The sequence below is a fragment of the Polyodon spathula genome, chromosome 19 (genome assembly GCF_017654505.1).
Source record: "Polyodon spathula isolate WHYD16114869_AA chromosome 19, ASM1765450v1, whole genome shotgun sequence".
In the NCBI taxonomy this organism is placed as follows: domain Eukaryota; kingdom Metazoa; phylum Chordata; class Actinopteri; order Acipenseriformes; family Polyodontidae; genus Polyodon; species Polyodon spathula.
The window spans coordinates 26,936,840-26,951,031 of NC_054552.1; the positions used below are offsets into that span (position 1 = coordinate 26,936,840).

The window sequence follows — 14,192 nt, forward strand, 5'->3', positions numbered from 1 at the left end:
GAAACTGCTTCATTTTCATTGTTGTCCTTAAATGTTAAAAACAGAGGTCTGCTAGTCCAGTCTAGTAAGACAACACACCTCAACACAGCTGTCTTTGGTGTGCCTTGGATGTGTTAATATTTTTATGAAATTGGCACAAAAATAATAAAAAAAAACAAGCTGAATAAAAAAAAAAAAAACACTCTACAATTACCAACATTTCTATAAGGATAGTACTCTGGCATAAACCAAACTTTAGAAAAAGTTCAGTTATAAAAATAGCAGAAAACCAGACAACCTATTGAAGTGTTTTTTTTAAAAACTTGATTTATATTCTAACAACATGCTTATATTTTCATGCTTTGGGGCAAATTGCAGCTTATAAGGCTCCCTGCGTGTGAAAGTAATGACATCTTCCCATGATACTGTACACTGCATGCTGGATAAAATATTTTTGCTCCCTGGTCCAATGACCAGATCTTATCAAGATCTGGCTGTGTATTACAGAAGTGCTTTGCAAATTCAGTCCATAATGACTTTGCCAGATGTTCTATGTTCTGCCTACACGTTATAAACAGCTTAGGGAACTTAACCACAACCATCTGAAGTGTGTGTTGTTTTCCTCCGGATTGCATTTTGAAATGTTTCTGACGTTCCAAGCTTAATGTACTAAACCGCATGGAGGACACAGAAAAGAAGTCAACATAATATGGTCTATTTTTAATCATCTAAACAGCAAAATATATTAGAACTGCTGGCGTTTTCCATCCGGGGAGATTTTTTGATTTGCAACTGGTTTGCAGATTTGAAAGGACAGGAAGTATTTAAATTCACTGTTTTAAAAATAAATAAATCTAAATAACCCCGAATGTAATATAGCCCAGTTGTATGCTTCTCTCAACAGAACTGTAGAGGACTGCTGAGCTGGCACTGCTGAGGATTCTGTGAAGTATTTGTAAACAGCCATGTTTATTAGCAGACAAACCCGGACAAAAACTGCCCAAAGAAAGCCTTTCTATTATATTAATTTGGTAAATGCAGAATTGTCCTTCAATGCTTATTTTCAAGCTGCTAGTTCATAACCCCTGGGAGCAGTTTTAAGAATATAATTGCACCAGATATCTCCAGGGTGATAATCACTTAATTGGCACACTGTCAACAGTAGAACTAATCATAATATCTTAGATATGACCTGCTTTTTTTCTTGACCCCCAACCTCCCTTCCCCTGCTGCCTTAAAACCTTTCAGCATTATACAGCAGTCTTTGCATCTATTCAAACAATTAAATGTTACGTTCTGCACTGTAATATTTTATTTTTTGCTTTACATGCTGTGTTTAAAAAAAAAAAAAAAAATTGTATGTAATTATTTACACATTCACAGTACAAGTTTACAAGATCTCTACACATGTTAAAGTACTCCACAGGACAGATACAAACAACTGCATGTCAGCTCTGAACTTGTGCTGTATTAAAAACAAAAGTTGACAACTTTATTCTTTGCACACAAAGCATCTTAATGAAAAGGCTTGAATAGTCAAATTGCAACATAAAGACGGTTTGAATTCACATTGCAATATACAAGGCAGTTCAACGTTACACACCTTTCAAGAGGGCACACAAGTACAGGGCAGCTTTCACTTTGTACATACATTAGTACTCGAAGTACAGTACTAACAACTGTGACTTGATGAAATGTTTTTTTTTTTTCCTTCAATAAACAGAAAATGTCTTAAACACAGTTGAACTTTGGGCACATATAGGTAAACATTTTTATTTGCAATCTTAGAATCCTTAATTTTTTTTTTTATTTTTTTTTTTTTACCATTTGGAAACACTGAATAAGCTCTCAGTGCATGTGCATGCAATCCTATTCTATTTCACTGAATGTTTTCAGTGTACTTTCCCAGCCTTGTTAATCCATGTATTAAAACTCATGCGTTCTGTAATTGGGTGACCAACAGGCCCTTTTAACAAAATCTAATTAGATGGTTGTAATTTTCCTTATATAAATAATTTTTGATTAAGGAAACAAATGGTCAGTTTTACAGAAACTTATAAAACAAAGGTAACATCTTAGTTTCATGTAGTTTGTGTCTGTCTTGAGCACCCAGTTTCACATACTTCCCCTTGTAATTAGTGTTTTACATTCACTGAATTATACTTCAACTGTGCAAGAGATAACATCTTTCTATAACAGCTGAAAGCAAAACTGTGTGTTTTTTTTTTTATTATTATCTTGGAATAACACGTGTCTTCATTCTGTAAAAAGGAAATGTAATTTATCTTTTGATGGCCACGATTGATTTGTTATCATTGTAAAATGGATATCTAACGTTGCTTTGTTATTTGTGGATATACATTTTTTTTTTTTCTTTTTAGAATGTATAACTGGCAAAACATTAATCCTCAAGACCACAAATGACAAATGTTCAGCAGTTAGGGTAGTGATCGTCGAATAAGGCACACAATGCACAGATTCAGGAAAACTCACAAAAATATATTTACAGAACATGGTCATTACCTGCATGACTCTTAGGGACACCTTGTTATTCTCTTTTTTTAAATGATTGCACTACTCTAATACCTAATGGGTAGTTACTAGACTTGAAATTCACTGATTGTTTTGAGGGCAAAGAAAAGAAGCACTTACATTTTCAACATATACGTGATTTTAGTACAAAATAGCTAATAAAATGTGAGGGACAATGGCACTGGCTGAAGAGGCTGGCACTTGACAAATGTTGTGGTGGTTTTGTAATGTCCATTGAGGCTAACCCAGGCCTCAAATGGTGAAAGGATTGTGCATTTACACACTGCGCCAGCTCACCCTCACAAAGGCAGTGCCTAACTCTATACTAAAAGCCCCCTGGCCATTAAGACTAGGAACTCTGCTTCACAGTGTCTTCTTGGCAGTCCTGGAGTAGTAAAATGTATACTAATATGTATATATTACACCAATAGCAGCAAAACAAAATGTACTTTAGAAATGTCCAGGGAGTTCTCCCTGAATGATAATAACATAGATTGGCCCAAGCTGTTATCCATATAAAATGTGGTACTAATGGATCAATTTAGGATCAGTGTGCACCTTCTGAATAGTACCGCTGCACAAATATTGTAAGTGCATCATATTGTGTACATGTATAAACTGTACACAGGGTTAGTATTAGGTTTGCGACAGACTTTTTTGCCACAAATGAAACTTCTTTGCTACAATTCGTCCATAAATGCATTTCTCAGTGTCAAAGCACATTGCTTGTAATTCAAAACATCATGGAGATAAATAGTTTCTGATATTTTGGCCAAGCAGCCTGACAAATGCATACTTTCTTTTTTTTTCTTTAAAAAATAAAATAAAATTCACATTCAAAATGGGAAGACAATGCTCAGTGGCAGTAAATAATGGAACCCATTCAAGTATTCTTGCATGGTAATTTAGAACGCCAAAATTGGCATAAAACAAACAGTTAAGTCTCTCCAAGCAGTTTGTTTTTCCTCGGCTCCAGACTTGACTTTAACACAAGCTACAACCACCTCTCGTCCTTGTATTGAAACAGAAAACTTGCTGTCCTCCTGGCAGTTTGCAAAAAAAAAAAAAAGAGAAGATGCTGTTGGAAGTAGCTTCTTTGGCCACTTGCTTTTCCACCGTTCCATACAGTCTTACCTTCCTATAACATCAGTAACAAACACCTCTAGGTAGGATGCAACCACACCTGGGTCTTTTGCAATGTGAATACAAACTTTAGTAACTGTATTTGTTTACAGGTCTCATTGGAGCAGTCTGAGGAACAAACCCATTGGGTTTTGGCGGAACATCTGGTTTTATGGAGGGTGTCCTCTTGATTCCAGAACGTGGAAGTGAGCCATGCCCTGTGTAGCTGCTCTGTCTGGATAAGGAGGGTTGAGAATGAACACCAACTGGTGTTCCATGCGAGTCCAATCTAGATGGGGGGTTGGGAGTAATATATCCCCCTCTGTTCATACTAGGTTGTCTTGACAATAGCACACCGTTTGGTGAGTTAATGTTTTTAGGCAGGCCAGACAGTGAGTGCCTTTGTGAAGAACTTCTGTGATACCCCCTCTGTCTTTCTAATGTGTTCACTGGTGTTGTTGTAGTACTGGGCACATCAACCCGTTTAGTCGGGCTGTTTCTTGGAAGAGTGGAAGAGGGAGAATAAAGAGAAGCCTCTCTACTGGGAATTTTAGGTGGCATCTCTGTCATCGGGTCCAGTGGCAGGCATTGGTGGGTCATGGGGACTTCCCCAAGTATAGCTTTTGGATTGCTGTTCGTTTCATTTAAATGTTTCAGAAGGTCATTCAGGGTATTCCTTGCATCCACAGATCGTCTGTGGTCTTTTTTGCTTGATTTTCCACATGCTGACCCATCAACATTCTGCATTTTCCTTTCCAATCTGTGGAAATCGGGATTTGAGAAGGAAGCACGGTAGTCATGGGTAGCATTCGGAAGAACAACAGCACTTGGAATTTGTCCGTGTCCAATAGGGGAGTGAGGCGGAGGGCTAGATGGAAAATACTGAGGGCTTTTGAGAGGAGATTCCTTTCTTGAAACCTTTACATTATGAGCTTTCTCCCACTGGTTCTTAATAGGCTGCATGCTTTTCTGCTGAAGAACTGGGGTAGACTCGGGAGTTGGAAGAGCAGCTAGTTCTGGAGGTTGACTATGGCTGCTCAATATCATCGTCTTTGTGTCTCCATTAGTCGGCATATCTTTCCCATTACTCAATAAGCTTGTGTACAGCTTATGCGAATCACTATTCTGCTGATATTCCTTCACTGGGCTATCAAACAATCCATTTAGTTTTGTAAAGCTTTCACTTGAGTCTGTGCAAGACTGAGCCGATTCAGCGTCTTTGTGAATTTTCCTGGGTTTTCGTATGAAAGCATCTCTGTAACAGTAAACTGTCACACCAGCTATGAAGGCACCCAGGAGAAAAGCAGCAAAAACACAGGTGATCAAGACATTCATGTGAACCATCTGATTGGAATCTCCAGACTGAACCTCCCACACACCTGAAACAGAGACATCCAATTTAATGTCAACAACTTAATTTCCAGATTCTGCTACTCCTGCACTGTTAACTATTGTACAACACAGGCAATCATTTCTGAGCCCCATATAATAATATATTAATCAGATCGGGACCCTATTTTTAATAATGTGAAATTATATAGGAGCAGTTTTATTTGTTTACTGCTCTTCAATTGTATGTCTCATTTTACAAACTGTAGTTCAGAACAGGTCCCTCAAAATCCCTACATTTTATTTTGTGTTCAGCATTTTCTTGGCATTGGTGGCATAGTGTAGCTTATAATGATATGATTTGAACGGAGGACATGCCAGAGCTGCATAAATCTGATCGCATTTACCACATCTGCTGTCAAGGATCATTTGCAGAGCTAAGGCGAATATGAAAATCACTGGAGAGACATTTATAGGATCTAAAGATTTTAGCCCACAGTTTAATTATAAATTATTGTTAGAATTTTTTTTTGTTTGAATACTCAAATAGATGAGAACATAACAATGTCAAACAAAATATACTCTTAGTATACAATCTAACCTTTGTGAAGATAACAGATCACATTTAATATGACCCCTGCTGATTAGAACACAGTTTAATAGAAAAGGTTGATTAGTGTCATTGTTAGTACGGCAAAAGTTTTGGAAATGTTTGACAATATATTAGGAGTATCTAACAGAATAATAATAATAATAACAGATTATATATACACACAATTTTATTACTATTTAGAGTACTGGCATAACAGATTTTAAAACCATTTAGGAGTGAGAAAGTCATTTAGTACAAAAGTTATTCTTAAAAGCATATATTAGTGTCCTACTAATTTGTTAGTAACCACAGACATTCTTTTTATAAAGTGAGTGTTGTGTGAAGTCACTGCATGCAATATTGGTCCACATTTTTAAATAGTAAAGGGATTTAAAATAAGACTGGTGTTAGTGGCAAGGCCTTTTGAACATTTTATTGGTTAAAATGTTCAGGGTTAGATATTTTAATGGCAGTGAGAAGAAAAGAAGAAAAAGATATTTTGATAAAGAAACTGAACATATCACTTGAGGTAACAAAAACAAAAAAAAAAAACACCACATAATAAAGATTACATAACATGGAAATAAAACAAACATTCAAATTAAATATAAATCAACTTAAATGAATCACTGCCATGTCAGCTGGTGGAAACCTTTGTATATTTGCTGCTTTTACAAAAAAAAAAACAGGTAACTAGACTATTTTACTTAAGTGTTTCCTCATACAAAAACACACTTTACAGCAAGATTCTAGTAAATGTTACGTAACGGTCATATTAGTTCATGCTAGGTAGTAATTTGAAGACAGCTTGCTGTCCTCACTGGATTTTGGCTGACCATCAAAGACCTGCTAATAGCAGCTATTACTCGGGTTTCCATTCAGCAGTAAAGAACTCCCTCTTAAAGGCCTTACCCTTTGGGACCCCTGATAATGGATCATAAAAATCAGAAGTGTCAGGATCATCTTGGAGCACAAATTTCCGTGAACCAATCAGTTCAGGTAAGAGTGGGCCAATGGCTTTTGGTGAAACTATAGGGCCAGATGCCATTGTGGTGACAGGGGGAGATGAAAACGCCATGTCTGTGGTGACAAACAGATTTCATTAGCATTTGGTAAACAGTGTGGGTAAAAACTACCACAACAAAAAGGCCCCCCGAGATGGGGTTTCGTACGTGTCATTATCAGAGATGTTTTAGCTTAATATACTCTGTACTTTGGTAAATCAAAGGAAAATCGACACTATATTTAGGCAAATATATTGATTTAAATTAGTAGCCTACCTACTTTAAGGAATGTTATACCATGTATGCTTAGAGAATTTCTATTTATAACTTTTGGCATTTAAAATGTACCGTTCTTACTTTATACAGAAGCATAATGTCTGCACCAAAAGCGGAAAAATACATTTATGATTAAAGAAAAGTTCAGCATAAAGAAAAGACTGACAAGAAATACACTTCCTGCTGTGTCTCCTAGAGGATACCTGTGTAAATTCCTAAGGTGTGGTAAGGAGAGAGAGTTAAGCCTGATGGTTACTCATGCAGCTGAGATGTATGTTAATGGAAACTTAAAAGAAGAAATGTGGTCGGTCAGCAATGAGTGGTTAATGTGCAATGGCTTGCTGAGCAGAAACAGCCTGCCTGTGTCTGTTGTTCTAATGGCAAGAAGATGAAGAAAAGGTTGCAAAATGATGTATTGCCAGCTACAGGAGGAGCAGAGGAGGCTTGAATATGCTGAACTTAGAGAAAAAAAGAAAAGAAATAATTTAAAAGTAAAAAAAAAAAAAAACTAACCAGATGTTGGATCGCCAAATGTTTTGTAATCTGGCATAGCTGCAGTAGCCACAAATTCTAAAAGAATTAAAAGGAACAAGTCATCAGTGACCAAAAATAAAAAAACAAAAAGGAATGTAAATAACTATTAAGATCTATCAAAAACAAAAATAAAAAATCGTAAAAGTAAATTCAATGGTTGTATTTTACTGCTAAAAAAAAAACCCATTACAAACACTGGACGAAATAAATATATAGGTTTTTAATTTGGTAACTGATCCTTGCTCTGATCAAACAGCTCAGCTTTGTGAATCTGGTAGAAGCACTGCATGGTATGTATGTGTGCCATGAGTGCAATTAGTAGAATGTGACCATAAATATGTGTTACTAGTGTGATATTCCAAGATAGTCGTGTCATCCAACATGACAGGCTGTGAATGTCTCACCGTGACAACCTCCAAGTCGCATGGTGTTGCCATGTTCCACATCTTGTTCATACCCAGAGCTGTAAATATGGAGACACAAGAGGAAAGACATCAGAAGACAGAGAAAAACACTTACGCAGAAACATGCAACACCTCACTGAGCCTGTAATGGGTTAAACAGAACATTTAAAAGACACAGCTTTATAAATACTTACATCATACCCGGCTGAACCCTTTCACATGATCCGTCAGCCATCCAGCCGCAATATGGATCCCGCGATGCGATACAAGACCTGAATTGGGGAACACAAATAAATGGTAAATACAAAATCCTGAGTATCTGTTTATAGACTCTGTTGACAGTAGTGTCAGATATGTTCCAGTTCTATCTTCCTGTTAAATCATAGCATCTAGACTTACTTTTGACAGGAGCCATGACGTTCACAGCGACTGAGTGGAATTTTGATCACACAGCTTGAAAGGGCCACAAACAAGGCATGATTGTCGGTGTCCAACTGAAGTGACATGATCTTTCGGTCTTCCTCGCTGTTGGATAGACACCTAGTGCATGAAAAAAAAAAAGTTAAATCAGTTTAGAATTTAATTGCATACCTACCTTTTTTCTTCCTATGGAGATTATTAAAAACGTACCATAAATCGTTTGGATGATCATTTATATAAAAAGGTGACTACGTACTTTCCATGGTTAAAGACATCAATCTCCTCCAGTAAAATGCTGTTATTCAGAGAAAGGGGAGTCTTCACCAAGACTTTGAGGACCACGCCTGCTTCGGAGCCAATAAAAAGTATTGTGTAGTTTTGATAAGGACCTGCCGAATTGTCCACCGCAATTGCAGTGAGCCTGTACCTACAACAACAGAAAAACACATTGTTAAATGTCCTTGCTGATCGAGATGATATTTGTAAGACTATAGAGAGATCCCTTTAATTCTGCAGTAAGCCATACTTGACGCGAGTCTTTGTGAACCAGGGCTCCTCAGTGACGGATGGGACGGCAGAATCCATCAAAGGATGGGATTTGATAAAGGATAGGGTTTCGTCGGGGAAATCAATTGAGGTTTTGTAAGACTCTGCCAGACCATGTCCTGCACAGCAGCCAGGCCTGAAAGGAACACAACAGCATTTTATTACATGAAAGGGTACGCGATCAGAGGACAACAGATCAGTTACTTATTAAACGTGATCATGGAGATGGTAAAAATGTGCCCCAAACTTGTAACAAATATCAGCTTGCACATGGTGCACACAGTGCAAAGCAGTTTAAATATGCAACATGTCCAATTATTGCTGATAAATTATTTAAAACTGCAGCATAAATGTCACAGCTTAATCATATCTACCTTGGTTTAGGTAATCTATCTTCAGGAAAAGCTGTCCAAACAGAGTCTGGTGTTTTTTGTTCTTTAAATCTGCCGCTGAACACTGTTTCAATATCATCCATGCTGAAAGCACACACAGCAGATCCTGGAATGCTACAAAACACAGATGCAGAAAAAAACAAAAAAATCAGAATCAAGATACAAAGAGCATAAAAGTCAATTTAATATGACTGCAGCAGTGCAGTTACTTCTGGTGTTGGGTTACTCCTCATCACTCACCTATTAAGCTGTGTGGTAAATACGCCAACAACAGTGGGGATGCCATTAATTTCTATTATGTCCGTGATGGATTGCAGAACATCAAAATAGAAAAATGAATCCCCAGGAACAGAGCAGTTGAGGCGAGCCTTCACAAATGAGGTCCAGTGTTTTTCTAGTACTCTTTGGGAGCCACCGATGTCATTCTTACATATGCGTGCCACTCTGGAATACACAGCCTAGGGAAAAAAAAAATTCCATGGTTTAAATAATACATAATCCCATTATGGCCAAGGTATTGTGATGTCTTATCCAAGATCTGCATGCAAATGCAGCTTATACTGTTGAAAAGGATGAGCATTTTTAAAGCCTGATTTGAATAAACACAACATTCCCAAGTGGGAAACCACCATTTTTTTTTTTTTTTTTAAGGAAAGGGGATGGGATCGGGGGGGGGGGTAACCGATTCAAAGACTTTAATTAACCACGAGTAATAGGCTTAATAATTTACAACTGTAAATCTACATCGCAGTACAGGTATCAAGGACTGCATTAGTGTGACTGAAATATTTATTACCTTGCGGCTTAAGGGAGAGCGTTTAAAACCTGTCTGGAAGAACTGGGCTCAGATTATTGGTTAATCTTAACAGTTAAAGGAACCAGAGTTCTAAATGAATTTCTTTAGGAAACTACCCATCAACAAAACAAAAAAACTTCTTACAAGCTTGGAGACGTGTGATCACAAACACTTATTTCTTTAAAATATTTAGTTGCACTGCAAAAAAAAAAAAAATAGAGTACATATTGATTTTTTGAAGGTTAATTTAAATCCAAGTAGAATTCAACTTGCCTTCCCCAGATTATTGTGTTCCACTGCTATTTCTCTAAAGAAGAAGTACACATAGTTCCCATACTCCAAGGCATGAAGAAAGTGTGGCTCTGTAACAAAGGGGACAAAGACTAAGTTGGTTATGCAAGTCTTAAAACTCTGGTCTCCCACATTACACACATGAAGGGTAACTTCTATTGGGTCAGTAAGCAGACTGTATAAGTTACTTATCAACTAAAGCCATTTTTCAATATCCTGGAGGTTTAAAAGTCTAAATGAGAGTGCAGTGAAGCAGAAGACTAATCAAAGGCCTTAAAGATGGATGATGATCACAGAAAAATACAAACAAGTGCTGCCAGTTAGGCTGAGTTATTAAAAATGTATTTAAATTATATTACTGTTGAAGCAAATAACATGCAATAATAAATTGTATTTTACTTTGTTGCAAATAAGTACAATTCCATGTTTTTAAGTGGTAACTGCCATTGTCCCTTACCTTTTAACCACTTAGAATCGTATTTTATTGTTCTCAAGGCTGATCCATCTCCCATGCTGCGATATATGACTGCATCACTTGCCAGGAAATCTGCCACCGTTGCAGAGTAGAGTTTGCTGTCTGGATTAACAAACACAGAACAGGTCAGAAATTGTTTCTAAGTATTTTGGACAATTGCCTACGATGCAGGTACTAGGTAGGCAAGATTAAAAATGCATCTTAATTTGCAGCTTAATTTTAATAAAACATGATTAGTCATATTTCCGATCAGGCTTGGCACACGCTGAGCATTCATATTTCATTCACAACCCCCCCAACCTCTGCGTGAGCCATTAATCATTTTCACTTATTATTTTAAAGCTTTGTCTTACCAGCAAAGATGGCAACATTGGTCTGTTTGGCATCGAATGGGCATCTTGCCAAACCACTAATTTCTTCACGGTCATATTCCAGGTTGTCCAACTAAACAAAAAGAACAAAAAAAAAAAACATGATTTGATAGATGGACAGATATAATTGTTTTAGACAGGTTTGACAGGTTGAAGAAGGTCACCAAAGAATACTACTGACCAATTTACAATGTATGGCCTTTACTTACTCTGTAGTATCTGCACATGGGATTGAAAGCGTTTGTGCCACAGACTAAAACCAGATCATCATTTCTTGGAACGAAAACCTTTATGAAATTATGGCATTCATCCTTTAAAAAAAAAAAAAAAAAAAAAAAAGAGAACAGTGAAAGATACAAGATTGCGTTGGATGAATTGTAGCAAGTGCTTATTTTTTCAACTCCATGAAGAAAACCATGCTTACTCTATGCTTTCCCTTCATGGCACAGTTTTCCCTGTCTTGTTGCCTGGATCTCCACGTCAATTTCTATAAAATAAATTAAAAAAAAAAAAGCCTAAGCATTAGTCTTTGTATACATACTGTTTTCACACTGTGGTTTATCATTAATCTTGGACTAGCTAATGTGGAAGTCCACAGTGCTAACCAGGACTAGTGAACCCATCAATTAAAGATATAAACCTGCTCTTATCTAAATGGTTTCTTGCTAATTTTATAACAGTGATACAATCGGAGGCAAACATTGGAATGTTAGCACAGTGAGCGTGATTTTACAATCAATTTATTATCTGAAATATTTCAAATTAACCCCCCTTCTTCCTCAAACCCCCCCCCCAAAAAAAAAAAAACAGATTGATTATTATTAAATGGAAGCTTAACTTACCCTGTAAGGGATGATTTCATTCCTATATGACTCTTTTAGGCTTACAGTGTAGACCTGATCCCTGCTCAATGACAAGAAAACAAGGTTGAAAATGTGCTCTGCAAGACACCGGATTACCGTACAGGTAACCAGAGAGAAAAAAAAAAACACATGACTTTGCAATCTGCTGTATTTAAATCTGCATCCAAATCAATACTTTTTTTGTATATATTACTGGACAGTCTTCCAGTCCAATATAATTAGGAGTCTCTTAAAGATTCACCTGCCAGCTATGAAAAGTGTGTCTTGAATTTTCACCATCAGCTGAAAGTCCAGCCTGTGCTGAGATTCGTTGCCTGAAGGACGTCCTCTGAATACAGGATATTGCCTTGAATCTGCAAGCAGGAATAAGTTACAGCCTTATTTAGGATTACGGAGCTCAGGATTCAATACATGGTATTGATTAACTGTATATATGCCATGTAGAATGGCTTAAGCTAAATCCTTCTGTAATGTAATGAATATTAAAAGAATGTTACACTGGCATATTACCAATGTGTTCATTCAAACTGCATCAGCAGATTCTCTGTTTTTTTCCCTCCCCTCACAGAAATCAACTTGCTAGGTTTTAAGCCCACCTGATTTCCAAAGTGACAAGAGTTGAACATTTTGTATTCATGCACATGATTCTGCTTAATCCATCAGAAGAAAAAAGAAAAAAAGCAGCACTAGACAAGCAATAACCCAACTTAAAACACATTGCTGTTGGCTATTGAATTTCACACAGTTTATCTTGATGAAAAAATCATTGCAGGTGATAGAAAGCAAAAAATACAAGATACCCATACAAGAATAGAATCCAAGAAGGGTGCTGTCACTGAGTCAGGTAAGAGGGACGGGGACGGGGACTGGGACGGGGGGTTCAGAAAACTCAGTTTCCATCCCTACACATAGATCGTACTTACAGTGGTAGTCGACAGTGTCAATGGGTTCATCGTCTTCAGGAAAGCTGACCGCCACCAACTGTGAAGGCATAAGCATCACCAAACTGAGAAAAAGCTGTATTCCCAGCCCCATGGTTGACACAGAAAGTAAAAGCTTCCTGCTTCATGCAAGTGTAGACGTTACCTGGAAAACAGCAACATTGGATACATTCAGTTCTAGGACTTTTCTTTTCTATTTTTATAAGGAAATTATACATAGCTACTTGCACTGTCCTGTTTTGGAACAGTGTGGAAGCTGCTATTTGACAAGCCTGAGCAGCAATTTTGCTGGCTTTCAGATGTGTGTCAGTTATTTGGAACTGTCTATTGCCACATCTATAGCACTGTAACCGGAAATAAAAATGGGTAGAATAGAATACTGTTCAATGAACCAACCAACAAAACAAATGATGTTCACAAGCTTTTTGGTCTACCAAGCCAAAAGCCCCTGTATCATTTGTTTGGACCTACATAAAGCATCAAATTGTCCATCATTCCCATCCATTTTCCAAGGACCAGCGCAGCTACAAGAATGCTCAGTGCTCAGGGACCATTTGTTTAATATCAAGTTACTGGAAAAGGCTGTGCTGCATCCAGCTCTGATCTAACTGTTTAGTTTGTATTTAACTACATTAGTATTGCCATCAGGTCTGTAATTATACAGTGTTCCTCTTCACACTAGACATGGTTAATTAAGTCCTTTTGAAAACAAAGTATTGCAAGCAAGCTCTCAGCAGTGGATTGGTATTTCTTCATTCAGTGCAATTTGAAGAAGTCCGGGTTTTAGCATTTATAGCATGTGATCTTGGAATGGATGTCAATGGGTTAGCTTTAAATTGGCATGCAAAAATCATCATTGGTCTATTGTACTACTGTTTCACAGCTGAATTCATATAAAAGAATGATATTATGCAGCAAAGGTCAAGAGTATAAAATGTCTGGCCAACCTGAAGGAATTTTTTTTTTTTTTTATTATATCACAGTCTATGGTTTCCTAGTATTGCCCACAAGTGAGTAGATCAGAGCAGGGTTAACTGCCTCAGAGATCCAGGCTCTGTTCTAGTCACACAAATAACCTACAAAATTCTTAACAGCCCATCTGTACAGGCTTGAATAGAAATGAACTTTGTTAAATATAAAATTACTCTTGACAGAACATGAAATGGACAGGCATTAAAAAAAAAAGAAAAACAGTCTTCCAATTTGATGACTCTACAATGTAAATTTTATTTAGCACTCTAATTTACCAGTATAAATATTCCATTACTGATACAATAGAATTGACTAGGTGGCATCTTGAGAAGGGAACTAAAAAAAGAAATTAA

At 37.0% G+C, this 14,192-nt stretch overlaps 1 protein-coding gene across 5 annotated transcripts in view; it reads right to left on the reverse strand.

The window, feature by feature from the left end:
• Positions 1 to 1,427: 1,427 nt before the first annotated feature.
• Positions 1,428 to 14,192, reverse strand: part of LOC121294630 (semaphorin-6D-like) — a 77,097-nt gene continuing 64,332 nt past the window's right edge. For 3 of the 5 annotated variants that reach the window (XM_041218533.1, XM_041218530.1, XM_041218531.1), the window contains 18 exons: positions 12,850 to 13,012; positions 12,168 to 12,279; positions 11,906 to 11,966; positions 11,488 to 11,550; positions 11,273 to 11,374; positions 11,046 to 11,136; positions 10,675 to 10,794; positions 10,200 to 10,288; positions 9,371 to 9,588; positions 9,113 to 9,244; positions 8,719 to 8,874; positions 8,449 to 8,619; positions 8,172 to 8,312; positions 7,967 to 8,044; positions 7,773 to 7,831; positions 7,348 to 7,404; positions 6,467 to 6,634; positions 1,428 to 5,012 (listed from right to left, as the gene is read on the reverse strand). In XM_041218533.1, coding sequence (XP_041074467.1) covers positions 3,724 to 5,012; positions 6,467 to 6,634; positions 7,348 to 7,404; positions 7,773 to 7,831; positions 7,967 to 8,044; positions 8,172 to 8,312; positions 8,449 to 8,619; positions 8,719 to 8,874; positions 9,113 to 9,244; positions 9,371 to 9,588; positions 10,200 to 10,288; positions 10,675 to 10,794; positions 11,046 to 11,136; positions 11,273 to 11,374; positions 11,488 to 11,550; positions 11,906 to 11,966; positions 12,168 to 12,279; positions 12,850 to 12,961 — 3,219 coding nt within the window. In that variant the 5' untranslated portion in view covers positions 12,962 to 13,012 and the 3' untranslated portion in view covers positions 1,428 to 3,723. The remainder of the gene's footprint in view (positions 5,013 to 6,466; positions 6,635 to 7,347; positions 7,405 to 7,772; positions 7,832 to 7,966; positions 8,045 to 8,171; positions 8,313 to 8,448; positions 8,620 to 8,718; positions 8,875 to 9,112; positions 9,245 to 9,370; positions 9,589 to 10,199; positions 10,289 to 10,674; positions 10,795 to 11,045; positions 11,137 to 11,272; positions 11,375 to 11,487; positions 11,551 to 11,905; positions 11,967 to 12,167; positions 12,280 to 12,849; positions 13,013 to 14,192) is intronic. The other 2 variants (XM_041218534.1, XM_041218535.1) reach the window with 2 other exon arrangements.